Here is a 15,406-nt window from a genome sequence, read left to right as displayed (position 1 = left end):
GGTGACATGTGCCGTGGCCTCTCCTTTGGCATCAGCCGATGCCACCGAGCAGCCATAGTAGTATTTGGAGTAGAAGTAGTTAGCAAATGTAATCATTAAGTTCATGGGGGAGCCCCCATGTGAATAGTTTTTGTATCAATGAATACATCAGTTCTGTTTTGTGATAGAATCACTATTCGTTTTTTGTTTTTTATCCTAGCATAGCTTTATTTTTATACTTTCTTTTTCGCACCTACCCGTTCGTTCCGTAGGCTGCAACTTTTAAGAACCTAGGCATGGCCCATGAGGCTCGACTGCTCGTAGCCGTAGGTCGTGGCGGGGTGCGCTCGGTCGGGATTAAAAACAAAGTCACGTAGGGTAATCAAATGAATGGAATGCGCTTTTATTTAGGCAAAAAGTTTTTACCATGTGATAGTAATAAAAGAGAGGTAGTATTTAGTATTGTACCCTCATGGAGCCCCCGAGTGACTCGGGCTAAAAGCGTTCAGGCTAGGGTGCTTTATAGGAGCAAGTGTTGAATAAAAGCAATAAGACTAAATTTAGGGGGAAATGATGTAGCTGTTTAATGTTCCAAGTGTTGGTGAGAACGCTATTGTTGTTGTCCTTCAGTTGGTAGGCTCCTGGTTGGATCACCTCGGTCACCGTATAGGGTCCTTCCCATGGTGGAGAGAGTTTGTGTTTCTCCTTCGTTGATTGGGTCCTTCGCAGTACGAGATCACCGACTTCAAGGATCCTTCCCCTGATCTTCCTTGCATGGTACTTGCAGAGAGTTTGCTGGTAGCGAGCGGAGCGGATGATGGTCATCTCGCGGGCCTCCTCAAGTAGGTCGACTGCGTCTTGCTGAGCCTCCACGGCTCGGTCGTGGTCGAAAACCTTCACTCTTGGGGCATTGTGGTCGAGGTCGGAGGGCAGCACTGCTTTAGCTCCATAGGCCAGGAAAAAGGGTGTGAACCCTATGGATCGGTTCGGGGTCATTCTTAGGCTCTAGAGGATCACTAGGACCTCTACAACCCATCATTCGACATACTTGTTGAGTCGGTCAAAGATACATGGCTAAGTCCTTGGAGGACCATGCCATTAGCATGCTCGACCTGACCGTTAGTACATGGATGTCCAACCGAGTCCCAGTCAATCCTAATGCCGTATCCATCACTGAAGTCTAGGAACTTCTTCCCAGTGAAGTTAATCCCATGGTCAGTGATGATGCAGTTAGGAACGCCAAACCGATAGATGATGTCGAGGAAGAATTTGACCGCCTGTTCTGAGCGGATGTTGGTGATGGGCTTGGCCTCTATCCACTTGGTAAACTTATCGACTGCTACAAGCAGGTGACTGAAGCTACCCAGGCCTTTTTTGAGGGGTCCTACCATGTCGAGGCCCCAGACCACAAATGGCCAGGTGATGGGGAGGGTTTGAAGCTCCTGTGTCGACAAATGAGTTTGCCGAGCATAAAATTAGCATCCCTCACACCTACGAACAACCTTATCTGCATCTCATAGTGCGATGGGCCAGTAAAAACCTTAGCGAAAGGCTTTTTTGACCAACAACCTTAGGGTCGCATGATGTCTAGAGATTCTAGCATGGACCACGAGGAGGAGCTGCTTCCCCTAGTTGGTAGGGATGCACTTCATGAGCACCCCCGATGGACTCTGTTTGTAGAGTTCATCACTGAGCGCGACGAAGGTCTTGGCACATCGAGCGATCCATCATGCTTCAGTCCTTTCGTATGGGAGAACCTCCTCGAGGAGGTAGGTGAGTAGCGACGCTCGCCAGTCGGTTTGATTGAGTGCCAACATGATGATGTCCGTGGATGGCGTCGTCATGGAGGCACTGGGGTTAGAGCCCCTGAGCGCCGGCTTGGCGTTGATGTCAGAGCCCCCGTGTGCCGGCTTGGCGTCAGGGTGTGTCTGGGTTGGACCTTCCAGGATGTGGGCGGATGGCTCATGGAGATCATTGATGAAGATCTCGCTCAGAGATGGATCCCGCCTGGCGACCAATTTTGCGAGAAAATCGGTGGCATCGTTGTTCTTTTGGGGGACGTGATGCAACTCGATCCCCTGGAATTTGTCCTCAAGCTTGTGCACCTCCTAGCAGTATGCTGCCATGAGGGGACTTTTGTAGGAGGACTCCTTCATGACTTGGTCAACGACCAAGGCCACGTCGCCACGGACGTAGAGTCGCGTAGCGCCGAGCTCAATGGTGATGCACAGCCCATTGATGAGGGCCTCATATTCCACAGCATTGTTTGAGACTGAGAAATGAAGGTGGATGGCGTAGCGGAGTCTACTCCTGTCTGGGGAGATCAGAACCACTCCATCCCCTGAGCAGGGTACGCCTGTGCTCCTGGGATCATGCCACGGAAGGGAGAGCCCGCTGGGCGGAGTTCCGACTCGGGGATGCGCATGGCATCGTGGGCGTCGACATAGAGGATGTTGAGGCCACTCCCTCCGTCCATCAACACCATGGTGAGGCACTTCTTACGGATGATGGGGTCGATGATGAGTGGGTAGCGTCCTGGTCTAGTGACGTGGAAGGGATGATCCCTCTGATCGAAGGTGATCGGAGATTCCGATCAGCTAAGGAAGGAGGGGATGGCTATCTCGAGGACGCATGCCTCTCTGTAGTGTACTTTGTGCTGGCGCTTGGAGCAGATGGTGTCGGATCCCTCAAAGACCATGATGCAGTTTGTGAGCCTGCGACGTCGCACTCTTCGTGACTGTGTTAATTTCACGAACTTTGCTTTTTAAATTAAATGTCACTTTGACGTCGGTATTTAATTTAACAGTATTGTTATCTTATCGTGCGATCCGTATATTTTTAGTATAAAAAATTTAATTATCCCGTAGTAACATACGGACACGCTACCTAGTAAATTCTAAGGAGAGGAAGAGGATGAGGATAAGAGTGGCCCATGTGTAGGTCCATAACCAAAAGCACTAATAAAAGCAGAAAGCTCCTTTTGCCGGCCTCCATTGCTTTTCTAGCCCAAACCTGTCCACCTCCACAGGGGCATCAATCCACCTCCTGCTCACCGACATGTGGGTCACCAACACCACCGGGCCCACGTGACATCGACACGTGCTTTCCCGTGGATGCGCACGGCTTTATTTAGCGAAAGGGGAAATCTCTCCAGCCGGAGGGGTTACGTGCACCCGGGCCCGCCTGAACCACCGGGTGATTTGGCGCGCGTAGTCCCCACGCCGCGTGAACTCGTGGCTCAGGAGCGCCCTCCGCGCGCTGACTTGGACCCGACCGGCCGGGCCGGTCGCGGGGAACCGGCCGAGCCCGGTAAAGTAAACCACTGGCGCCTCTTTTGTTAAAAACACCCCTTGGCTGTTCCATAACTACAGCACCTTGGATGGTGGACTGGGGGCTATTTCTATGTCAAGCGCTAGGTATCAACTCTGGGTAGTTTTAGTCGAAAGCTAAATTTCGAGGCCAAAGGATAAATTATAGCGTAGCATGAATTTTAAATCAAGAATTCAATGGATATTTATATTTATCATGCTAAATGTACATAGTTTCTAGTGTAAATATCTAATGATTTGGTTCTGGGGGTTTAATATAAAAATGGGGAAACGACGTTAATATATGCTATACCACTATGCTAATTCAACACATCTTTAGATCCATACTACTACCGAGTCAACGAGCTTGTTCTTTAGGGCATGTTTGGTTACCCTACTCAACTTTACTCACTTTAGCTACTAAACTACCAAATAAACTGGCTAAAAAGGAACTAAAGTAGTTTAGTCACATTAGTCATCCGAGAGTAGTTAAAAGTGGATTGAAGTACCCAGTGGATAAGGGCTGCCTCTCATTATTGCTGATACATCACCCTGATTTGGGCATTCATTAGGGGTAGTTTGACCTTTGTTGAACTGTTTTAATAGCCTTTAGTCACTTTTAGGCCTCGTTCGGCTGGTCTGAAATTTGGCTTGTTCGGCTTCTTTTTTCAGTCGAAACCGTATTTTTCTCTCACAATATTTCAATCAGAATAGTGTTTTTCAACCAGTTTCAGCCAAGTTTCAGACCAGCGAACGGGACCTTAGTCACTAAAACCAAACATGGGTGACTAAAGTTTAGTCATTGGTTTTAGTAGCTAAATTTTAGTTAATGAGAACCAAACATACCCTTATTATAAAAATAGCATTAGGGACCAACAATAAGCGGTAGGCAACACACTCGTCGATAATGATGTGTTTATGGTAACTTTGTTATAATCTTAATATTGTTGGCTCGGTCTTTCAAACGTGCTTATGAACAGAGTGTATGTGTGTGCAAGTTTATGAGCCTCTGCGCTTGAACTGCAATTCGTAAGATTTTTTTTAAAAAAAATAAATAAAAAAGAACAAAAAAAAAACATTTGGATCGCAGCCATTGGTACTTGGTACTGTAGTACACTAGACAGGACCAGTATGCAATTTGAGAAATAGTGCGTGGGCGTGGTTGCACGAACGCGTGACACAAATTGGGCAAATCTTTTTACCCTTTCTGGCGTCGCCAACTCCACTTGTCGGATCTTGCCCGTATGGTATGGAGCTCGCCGGAGCCGCGTCCCCTCGCCCGCCGCCGGAATCCCACGTGGCGCCGCCCCGCCCACCTCCGCAGCCGCCGGAAGAGGTGAGCTCGCACCCTCTTCTCTCTCTCGTCAAAACCTGATCTTGCCCTTCCCCTCCTGCTTCCTCGGGACCCTCGGCCCCCGCTGGCCGCGTCTCCTCGTTGCCGGGGTGTGTCCGGAACCTCTTCTTCATCAACCCGCCGCCACCCATCGACTTGTCCCTCCCAGCCCATATCCTCCTCTGCACCGAGCTCGGCCGCCTCTACCTCAGATTCTGTGAGGAGTTCCAGGACAACTGCAGCACCCCCAAACGGTGCTGCTGTCTTCAGTCTTCCCCATCAGTTCTTCATCAGTTCATGATGTTCTTTATTGTTCCTTTCGATTGTTTGATTTGAGAAAAAAGTTACGGGTTTCATGATCCAAGCCTATCTTTCTTTCCCCTTTTCCAATACTTGCAACTGCTCTGTGCTGCTGCCCCTGTTCTCGTTAGAAAGTCTGCAGATAGTCCTAGTAGTACTGCAAGTGCAAGATATGGCCTGATTCTCCCTCTAGCTGCCGATTGTTGTTTCTTTTCTATGGAGACTAGGTTAGGTTAGATAGACATCATGGCAACCTACTTTTCCGTTAAGCTGGTTGGTGCAATTGCAGAAAGTTGATTTTGGGGTTGTGTTTTGCAATAACTCCATAAGACTTTCAATTTGTCTCTGAACAACTGATGCTTCAGTTTTTATGAGAATATGCAGACAGAGCTACTCGTGTGGATAGGCTCGTTAGTGATTTCCTACCCCCACCCTCCACCCCTAAGCACTCATTCTTGATGTGGCTACCCATCCGGTTCTGTAGAAGGAGAGTGTTTCTAAACAGCCTGAATTATGAAGGTCTCTATTCTATCCCTTGTCACTACTGTGATGCAAAGTTGCAGTTGCTCTTCTGCTGTAAGTTTGTATGTTGTGGTTTCTTGATTTTGGTGTTTGTAGCCGTCTTGGGTAGGCTGATACAGGGATCCTCTATAAAGTTTTAACTTGATGCTACTGCTTCTCTGAGCCAGAAAATTTGAGACCATAGGGTTAAGCTACTGTGAAATCTTGGTTTGGATCCACATGCAGTTATGGTGCCTTGGACACAGTTGTTCCTGAGCGCCGATTTGATTGAGCTCGAATTTCCCAAAATACTGAAACAAAATGGGCCTACCCACTATGTTGTTACTAGAGGTAATGATCCTATGCCACAGGATAACAACCATATAAGATGTAACACTGTCAAAGTACTAACGTCAAAAGTACACTGTAACCAAGCAGAAGTTTTGTCAATGATACCATACCGGAGAGATTAGTTGATTGCAATAAGTACAGTAACACCGTCATCACCCAGATCTTGATGGAATATGATACACCAGTGAAGTACATCTGCTTTCACCATCTTAGCAAACTAGTTTGTTTTCTGAGAACAGCCTATTAAGGCATTCCTCTTTTACAAAATAAGATGTTAAGGCTTTGCTTAGCTGCCAAGAATTTTAGTTTGTGCAAGGAAGGAATCAAAGATAATCACTGGATATAGTGAAGAGGATATATAATCATGTGTCTTCTAAGCAAACACTGAGTAAATGTCTTAGATATAATCATATAACTATATAAGCATCGAGTACTTGTTTGAGTCCTTGGATTTCTAAAGTTTTGTTATTTGACCTATTTTTCTTACGTAAACAGACTTTAGAGCATCTTGCAGAACATAGTTGCTGCTATCTCAATGCATTTATTTTACTTAGTCTTAATTTATTTGTCAGGATTTATGTGAAGATACAGGGGACATGAGGGTCACTGGGGAAAAGCCATGCACACATCAGGAATTAGACGTTGATCAGACGAATAGTTCTAGCCTTAACAATTCCAGTGAGTGTGAGAATCAGACACCCAGCAATGACGAAATATCGGGATCAGAGTCCAATTTGGAGATAGCCAAGACCGAGGGTGATGTACCGAGTGGAGAGAAGGTCCTGAAGAAGCCAGACAAAATCCTGCCATGCCCTCGTTGCAATAGCATGGATACAAAGTTCTGTTACTATAACAACTACAACATTAAGCAACCAAGGCATTTTTGCAAGAGTTGTCAGAGGTACTGGACTGCAGGTGGAAGCATGAGAAACATCCCTGTCGGTGCTGGAAGACGCAAGAGCAAGAGCTCCAGTGTGAATTGCCGCAGCATATTGATTCCAGGCAGCAGTATAGGTACTCCTGGGGGAGAGGCTTCCCTCTTTCCGTTGTCCATAAAAGGAAATCAAGCAGCAGTTAGCTTCGGACCTGATTCCCCTCTCTGCAACTCTATGGCCTCTGTGCTGAAGATTGGAGAAGAGCAGATTAAGAGTGCCAACCCTGCCTCAGCAGCACAGGCCAGAAATGGAGAAAACCAGACGTGCCCACCTTCTACATCATCAGATGGTCCAGGGAATGAATCACAAAAAGGAGCAGCGAGTGCACATCAAAATGGAATTATTGGGCAAAGTAATGGAGTCACTTCTGTGCATCCTATACCATTCTTCCCTGGTCTGCCTTTTGTGTACCCATGGAGTCCAGCATGGAATGGCATTCCCACCATGGCAGCAGCGGTGTGCCCAGCCCCAGCCGAAGCAGCAAATTCTTCAGAAAATGGCACCACAAGCAGTAATGTTCAATGGAATGTGCCACCAATTGTGCCTGTACTGCCACCGGGATTCTGCGGTCCAATTCCAGTTCCGATCATGCCACCTTCGGTTTGGCCATTCATTACTCCTTGGCCTAACGGAGCATGGAACGCACCATGGCTCGGACCTAGCTCTACTGTGTCAGCATCGTCTCCAATAAGCAGCAGCACATGTTCCAACAGCGGCTCTCCTGTCCTAGGAAAGCACTCCAGGGACTCCAAACCTCAAGGAGATGAGAAGGCAGAAAGATGCTTATGGATCCCCAAAACGCTTCGGATCGATGACCCTGTTGAAGCTGCAAAGAGCTCAATTTGGACCACCCTTGGGATCGAGCCTGGTGATCGAGGCATGTTCAGACCATTCCAGTCGAAACCTGAAAGGCAGGAGCAGATATCCGGTGCCGCTCGAGCCCTGCAAGCAAATCCAGCAGCTCTGTCACGCTCGCGATCTTTTCAGGAGACAACATAATAGAGTATTACTGAACCTGTGTGATATTATTCAAAGACGATGCTATATTAAGAAAAAAAAAGTTCTATATTCTGTACAATGATTGGCAACGTAGGTGCTGCTGCTGTCCAAGGCAGCAGGCACCCTTACTGTACCATTGGAAGATTACATCCTGAAATTTTCTGTTGTTTCCTTGTAGAGCATGCACCAACATATTGGGTTCATGGTCAGGTTTCCAGCGTGTGCTTGGTTGTACAAGAATAATTGTTAATAGCTTCCCTTGAGTATTGTATTACGTTGATCATTCAGCTATGGCATCCCCTGTTTACTACACGCTGTTCAGCAACAAGTATACCCCCCTGACGGGAGGATCAGTCTGAAGAAATGATTAGCAGTTCTGTACTTGATGTGCAAAATCCAATACTGCTCGGGTTTTTTTTTCTCTCTTGCTTTTGTTATTGGGCCTATGTGTACTGAAGGCTGTTAGTTCTTAGTTCTCATCCATAGGCCCGTATTGAGTGATGAGCACTGAAGACTGAAGTACAGTAGTACTGAGTAGGATTAAGAACATGCTGCCTTGGGCTTCCTTTTCTTTTTTCTTTTTTCTTTTTTTTAAGCAGAAGCCGGCAGGTTACACTGCCGGCCAATGTATGGTATGAATAACAGAACTACGAAGAGTGCTTCCGTTGCCTTTTTAAGGAGACTCTACTCTGCGCTGCGATTAGTTGGGATGCCCCCTGTGCCTTTTGCTCCATTGTCGTTGTGCTGCCTGCCTTTATACCATCAGCATCCCTCTACTGAAGTCTCACAAGTCGTAAAGCTAGAACTAACCCTCTTTGCAGATGTGACAGGTGGCTGGGTGCAGCGAATTGAACCGCGTGCTCTGAACTCCGACCCTTCTTCTTGTATGCGTGCTGAGTCATGCGGCACCCAGTTTTAACGTTTCACTGAAATTTGACTTATGTCGACGCTGATGCTGATTGCTGTGAGAGAAAATATTGTTCTTTCGCTAAAAAATACTGCTGGAGCACCGAAGAGCAGAGCGTTTGGGTCACACACAATGACACGACACAACATAAGCCGCTAGTTCTGCCACTGATCCCGCAGAGCTCGAACTGGGTCGTTAGTTAGGCCTTGAGAGCACCTAAAACTACTTGGTCTGCTCTGCGGTCTCATGCGCTGAAGGCCAGTCGTTGGCGTCTTTAACCAGAGACAGCAAAGAGTGGTCTTTGCGTCAGACACAGTGGTTGTCGTCAAAGACATGAGACTGCACCTAAAACTACTTGGTTGGTAGAGAACTCAAACTCCACTTGAATCGTCTGATTCCTCTTTACCGAAGAAGCGAACTCTGTCCAAGCTTGTTTCGTTCATCCCAGAGCCAGAGCAGAGCTTTAGGTCGCATCGTCAGCACTCCGTTTTTTTTAAACATTGTACGTACGTAGTAGTGTTACAAGGGATCACGCAACAGTGAACTTATGATAGTATATACCATATGCCTATATGGTCACACATGTGTTTGGCAGAAAGGATAAAAAAGAGGACGTACCCAATGCAGAGAGCTCCCGCTCTATATGGGGTCTGGGGAAAGGTGTTAGTGGCAAGCCTTACTGTCGGTGTTTTGGACCGGCGGGCCCTCAACCAACTAGTGAAAATGTGCTGCGTGCCCTTAATCCCGGATGGTGATGCAAAGAGACACAAGGTTTATACTGGTTCAGGCAATAGGTGCCCTACGTCCAGTCTGAGAGATCGATCTTGTATTCCTTTCACCAAAGTGCTTGTAGTAGGGGGTTACAAGCTGGACGAGAGAGAGAGATAGTCCCAGGTCTCTGCGTGGAGCGGTGTGGGCTGCTTGAGATGTTGATCTCAGGCAGCGAGGAAGCGTGCGTATTACATAGTGTTGCACGTTGCTTGCGCGTGTGTGTGTTTGAATCTCCGTCTGTTTGTGCGTGCGTCTATGCGTGAGTTCGTGAACCCGTGAGCTTGTGAGTGTCTGTGTTCGTCCGTCCCCCTAGAAATGGCCCCGGTCACTCCCTTTTATAGTTGAAGGGGGGAGGGGGGACAGGGGCGATACATATGTTTGCTACGCGGCGGTTCGTGAGCGGAGGCGGTATGCCCAGCCCTGTGGCTTGTCACTATGGCGGCATGGTCGACGGAGCGGTCTTGTCCTTGATGCACTGGAGCGACGCGCCGGTCATGCTCGATCCTGTGCGACGTGGGAGCTCCAGTGATAGCTTGACGCAGGGCATGGCACATGCTGTGGACGATGTGTCGATCGCTGTATGTCGACAGCGTAGAGAGCCGAGGCTCAGTCGGTGCAGAGGCCGAACCATCGGGGGGCTCGACGGTCGCGAATCCCGAGGCTGCCGAGACCCTGAAGCGGATTGCCGAGGCTCGGAGGGGGCAGTTGGTCCTGTACACTGATTCTGAGGCTATAGGGACCCGGACATGACTCCCCACGCCGCGCTGTCCTCGGAGCAGGGGTTAGGTAGCACAGTGCAGTACGGGTGTCAGTCGTGGGCACAGTGCCGAGCACAGCGGCCGGTAACCCCTGCCCCGTCCTGTCTCGGACGGCATGGTATTGAGGCGACTCCCATCTCGTCGGTCACTCCGCTGTGTCGAGCCGTCGTTCGGCTAACGTCGCGGGAGTGGTTGGCCGCGTTAGTTAGGCGTGACGTCCCGGTCGAGGCGGCGGTGACGGGGTGGCTGCCGAGCCAGCCTCGAGCGAGGCGGAGAATCGGTACCTCATCCGAGGCCTGGCGGGAGGGGCCTCGGGCGAGTCGGAGAATCGGAACCTCATCCGAGGCCTTACGTGCGGGGCCTCGAGCGAGACGGAGAATCGGTACCCCGTCCGAGGCCTTACGGAGAATCGGTACCCCGTCCGAGGCCTTACGTGCGGGGCCTCGAGCGGGGTGGAGAATCGGTACCCCGTCCGAGGCCTTACGTGCGGGGCCTCGAGCGAGACGGAGAATCGGTACCCCGTCCGAGGCCTTACGTGGGGGGCCTCGAGCGAGGCGGAGAATCTGTTTGAGGTGGGCCGGGTGGTCCAGCCGAGCCTCGGACAAGGTGGGGGTTGGCCAGTAGTTGTCTCTTGGCTTCGATTTTTACAGGGTCTAAGCGATTTTTTCGGTTCTTACTTAGGGGACCCCTTTTTATGGTACCCGACACTTACCCTTGCCTGTGCAATGCGAGGAGACAGCGACTCGAACCCAGGGCCTTCCGGTCACAGGCATATATATATATATATATGGATATGGGTACAGTCGTGCAGAAGCAGCGCAAAGGGGCTAGTGGTAGAGTATGTTCTTAGGGTCTCTTTGGCATGGCATCTATTTTGCGCAAATCGAGACACTGTAGCGTGACGCCGTTTTGTAAGGCGGGGTTAAAATAAACTAGAAGCCGAGAAAAGCCAGTTTTTCTGGCTTTTCACCGGCTTTGGCTTCACCGGTGAAGCCGTTTTGGATGAGCCGTGCCAAAGGGGACTTTAGTAACTTGTAATTTCTTTGAGAGCTTGACTTTGCAGCAAATCTTTGCACTAATTAAGGATCTGTTTGGCACCACTCCACGCCTAGGTTCTTGACAGCCAAAAATAGTGGATTCACCTAGCTCATTCGTCCAAGTGTGTAGTTCCTTCTTGAACACTCCATCCTCCGAGCGGAGGCAGCGTGGGATGGCCATAGGTAAAAAAGAGAAAAAATAATATTATGATCATTTTATCCTTTTATCTTGTACGAAGAATTTTATCAAGCATTCTTTTTATATAGGAGGTGCCTCGAGTAAAAAGTAAAAGCTACTAAAAAATAAAAACCGCTTTTTTTAGAGGAACTAAAGAAGAGCAGATTTAGCTGGAGCTGAAACTTTTAACATTGTAGTGTACTACTACTGTTGTACTATGCCAAGAAGAATTTAGAAGGCACACTTTCGTTTGACTGTCATCGGTCTATGACAACCACCGTGAAAAGATTAAAAGAATGAAGAGCCAAAGAGGGTAGCTGCTGCCACTCTGTTGTAGTGTTGTCTGCTTGTGCGCTAGCTGATTGGTGAAGCTGGCGGCCGGTCGGCAAAGATTCATTCCAAGCAAGACCGGAAGGAAACGCGGGACACGCGGTGGCCTCCTTTTGGTCGGCGGGGGCGGTGAGCTCGCCACTTGCGGCTGAGTGCGCTCGACACGCATCGACGTCGTCGTCGTCGTCCCTGACTGACCCTAACGACGTCGTTGGATGGTTACGGTTACCTGATGTGTGACCACACCAGAGTGGCAGAGCAGCATTGCATTCAGATTTCGATTCAGAATTGAACAGAACTGGGCAGTACAGACAGTGAAGAATGACCTCGATAATGGCCATAAACCAACTGCAAATGGTTGCAATATGATTGATCTGAGTACACATAGATCGATGTGGATGCGTAGTACTATTGGGTACACTCTTTTTAACTGTATATATCATGTTGCTTGATGCTATATTTATACTATATATACTGCCCATATCATGCATGCATGCATGCTGCTCCAATTCTCTGCATTGCCTCTCTTGTCTATCACACACTGCACGTTTGGATTCCATTCCATGTCATCAGGGACGACCGGACGGACGGCAATGCTAGCTGCAGCCTGCTCGACGAGCACACACATATGTAACTCCAGCTAGCAGCAAGCTTCTGGCGGCGTAGCACGTCCACGGTTCACTGACGACATGTACACTGCTTAGCTTGCAGTATGCATGCATGCATCTCCGACCCGAATAACAGCCAATTCCAAGGTAATACTACACTACAGCTAGCTAGCTCCCGGTCGACGTCGATCGGCAATGCAATGTGCTAGCTAGTTAGCCCCTCGTGACCTGTCCAACATTAGGGAACAAAACAACAAAAACTGTCGGATCAATACATGCAGCATGTTATGCTAAGCTGAAAATTGCATGCATATGAAATGTCATCGTTGTAGTGTTGGTTCTTCATCATGGGATCACCCGGTTCGCTTGATCGTATCAGCCATGCTTATCAGCTATGATATAGTGTTTTTCTCTCACAATAAAATAGCATCAGCCAGCTTATAAGCCACAGAAACGAAGCGAATAAGATGGATCATCATCATCATTCAGCTAGCATTCGAGAAAGTAATTAGCAGCCTACTACTGATCGAAGTCGTAGGACTGACCAGGAAGTAGCTCTCGCCCATCTGCAGGCTCTGCGTGAGGACGCCGTACTCATTGACGGGGAGGAGGCCGGCGGTGGAGTGCACTAGCATCACGTCCTGCCCGAACATGGACCGCAGGTCGATCGGCCCCCGCGGCACCTCCGTCGGCACGCCATTGATGAACACCGTCATGCTCGCTGACCAAAGTTAATTATATGTCAGTTCGTTCGTTCCACTTCCACTCCATGGTCCATGCATGCAAGGATCGACGACGACAGGCGACTTAAAATATAACTACAGATTGCCAACAACTATATTGGTACTCCTTAATTTTGACACTGTATAGTTGTTTGCCGAATTATATTGTTATATCTTCTGATCATGCAGGCTGTACTGATGAACTAGGATATTGGAATTGGGTCTCTTAATAAGTATTCAGCACAGCATGAGGGAAACATGTTATTTGTTTGCATGCGCAGCAGCTCTAGCATATCGCATGCATGTGTGTTAAGGTATAGTACTAGCTAGCATTGTATAATACTACTGCATAAGCATAATAGAGCAGTACAGCAAGCAGTCTTGTCTTGATTAGCAGATATGACATGGCGATGATGAGCTCTCGGTCAAACAAAAATGAACATCCGTCATCAAGAACTGTCCCTCTTCCAGTTAAGTTCCTGTGCATGCTATGATTGATCTACCCATTATATGGATCTAATTGTTGTCATGGGTATGGCACAGCTAATTAGCCAAAGAGAACAAGTAGTCATCGAGCTAGAGTCGATCGGAAAGAAGTCAAGGATGAACTCTGTGCATGCGTATAGCAAATAAATTATGGATCAGATCCACTGGCTGGTATTGATGAATTGATGATCTTGTGCCTTGCATGCCAGTATGGATATGACCCAAAAGGAGGGCTAGGAGTGAAAGGATTTCATTCCCTCAACTTGAAAGTGAAGAAGAGCCCACGACGACCAAGGAATTAAACTCGATGAAAACCAAGCATCGAGGATCGATCCATGGATCCAGAGCATGAAGCATGCATGCATGGCGTGGTTTTTGGCGCGCTCACCTGGCTGGCACGACGAGTAGTAAAGTTGCTGCTGCTGCTCGTGGGGGGCGACGGCCACCGAGGACGCCGAGCCGGAGCCACCACCGTTGGCGTAGCCCATCTGCCGCGAGATGGCGAACAGGTCGTCGCCGCCGCCGTAGTCCAGGTCGCCAATCATCCCCGCGCACGACCACGGCGGCGGCGAGGGTGGCCACGACGCGGACGCGGACGAGCCGCAGGCGGCCCCGCCGTGCGCTAACATCCCCATCGTCGACGAAGCCTCCGCGTGTCCCGGCGCGAGGCCGGTCGTGGGGGGCGATCCCGAGGAGGACGAGGAGCCTGCGGCTGCCGCGGCCGCCGCCTGCGCCTGCAGCTGGCGCTGGCGCCGGCGCGAGCGGGAGCGGCGGTTCTGGAACCAGTAGAAGACGTTGGCGTCGCCGACGGCGCCGAAGCGCTCCAGCAGCTTGCGGATGCGGACGGTCTCGTCCTTGGGCGGGTTCACCATGCCGCTGTTGAAGATGGACTCGAGGATGAGTATCTGCTCCGGCTTGGGCGTCCACCGCGACCGCACCGGCTCCGCCGCCGCGTGCCGCTCCGAGCTCAGGCCGCCCTCCATGTCGATGGCCGGATGGATCGCTGGGCACCGCGCGGCTACTGCAGTCTGCAGGCTGGAATTAATAGGATCGGGTGATGCTCTGATCTGATGTGATGAGATGTTGTTTCGTCTGCCTGAAGTGAGCTGCTGCTTGCCTGCTTTAGTCTCTGTCTGGCCAGTGAACTGCGGCACTAATATATGCTATTCAAACGAGATGGATCGAGCTGGAGCTGGAACTGGAAGAGGAGAGGAGACAGTGTTGCTTGCTGCTTCCACACACTAATGTGAGTGCTGCCTGCGCAAATTTATAGGGAGATCCAAGGGGCTACCTTGCTTAGGGGTGCAATGGAATGTGCCCCCTTTTGAGTGCAATTTTTATTTTCTGAACATGCTAAGGTGTGTAGCATGTGCATATATATGCATATGCTAGTTTTTCCTTGTTTTAGTGAAAGAAGAACAGGAACAGTGATCATATACCTCCTGATGCTGTACTTGACATGGTGCGATAGCTTGTCCTAACTTGCTCTTAGCACAGTGTGTGCATTTTGCACGTTCTAGGAAAGGAAATTCGACATGGAGAGTGTCCAGATATAAGTGAATTGTTCATCTTTTCTTCATTAGTTTAGGCTTTGTCTTGAGTTTGAATTCTAGCTAGCATAATCTCAATAAAAAAAACTATGCTTCTTACTATTGCTCCACCTTTAAGATCTAAGGTCACCTGTAGTGTGAAATCGATTTTGCTCTGCACACGCAGCAATACGTCAGAACGTTCTAGCTCCACAATGTGAGCATCGATTTACAGGGGCTATCTCTCACCACGCGTCAGCTCTTGATTCCTCTGTGAATCTACCACTGCTGCCTTGGTACTGCTATCCTACTGCTCTATCTGTCTCAAAATAAGTGTCGTTTTGAATTTCGTGTCAGTCTACCATTCTTAACAT

The 15,406-nt window shown here is 49.1% G+C and overlaps 2 protein-coding genes across 3 annotated transcripts; one reads left to right on the top strand and one right to left on the bottom strand.

The window, feature by feature from the left end:
* Positions 1 to 4,459: 4,459 nt before the first annotated feature.
* Positions 4,460 to 7,997, top strand: LOC136542808 (cyclic dof factor 1-like). Its single transcript, XM_066535417.1, has 2 exons — positions 4,460 to 4,623; positions 6,345 to 7,997. Exons 1-2 carry the CDS (start codon positions 4,537 to 4,539, stop codon positions 7,704 to 7,706), a joined length of 1,449 nt encoding a protein of 482 aa, XP_066391514.1. The 5' UTR covers positions 4,460 to 4,536; the 3' UTR covers positions 7,707 to 7,997.
* Positions 7,998 to 12,021: 4,024 nt separating this feature from the next.
* LOC136547509 (WUSCHEL-related homeobox 11-like) lies at positions 12,022 to 14,722 on the bottom strand. Of its 2 annotated transcripts, XM_066539450.1 has the most exons (3): positions 13,892 to 14,722; positions 12,841 to 13,016; positions 12,022 to 12,523 (listed from the first exon to the last, which is right to left on the bottom strand). In XM_066539450.1, exons 1-3 carry the CDS (start codon positions 14,484 to 14,486, stop codon positions 12,509 to 12,511), a joined length of 786 nt encoding a protein of 261 aa, XP_066395547.1. In that variant the 5' UTR covers positions 14,487 to 14,722; the 3' UTR covers positions 12,022 to 12,508. The 2 variants fall into 2 exon arrangements, with proteins under 2 accessions (XP_066395547.1, XP_066395546.1); XM_066539449.1 differs by having other exon boundaries at positions 12,022 to 13,016.
* Between the last annotated feature and the right edge of the window lie 684 nt (positions 14,723 to 15,406).

Source organism: Miscanthus floridulus, chromosome 3 (assembly GCF_019320115.1).
Source record: "Miscanthus floridulus cultivar M001 chromosome 3, ASM1932011v1, whole genome shotgun sequence".
NCBI lineage: Eukaryota > Viridiplantae > Streptophyta > Magnoliopsida > Poales > Poaceae > Miscanthus > Miscanthus floridulus.
Note: the sequence above shows the minus strand (reverse complement) of the source record. Positions and strands in the feature narration are given on the sequence as shown.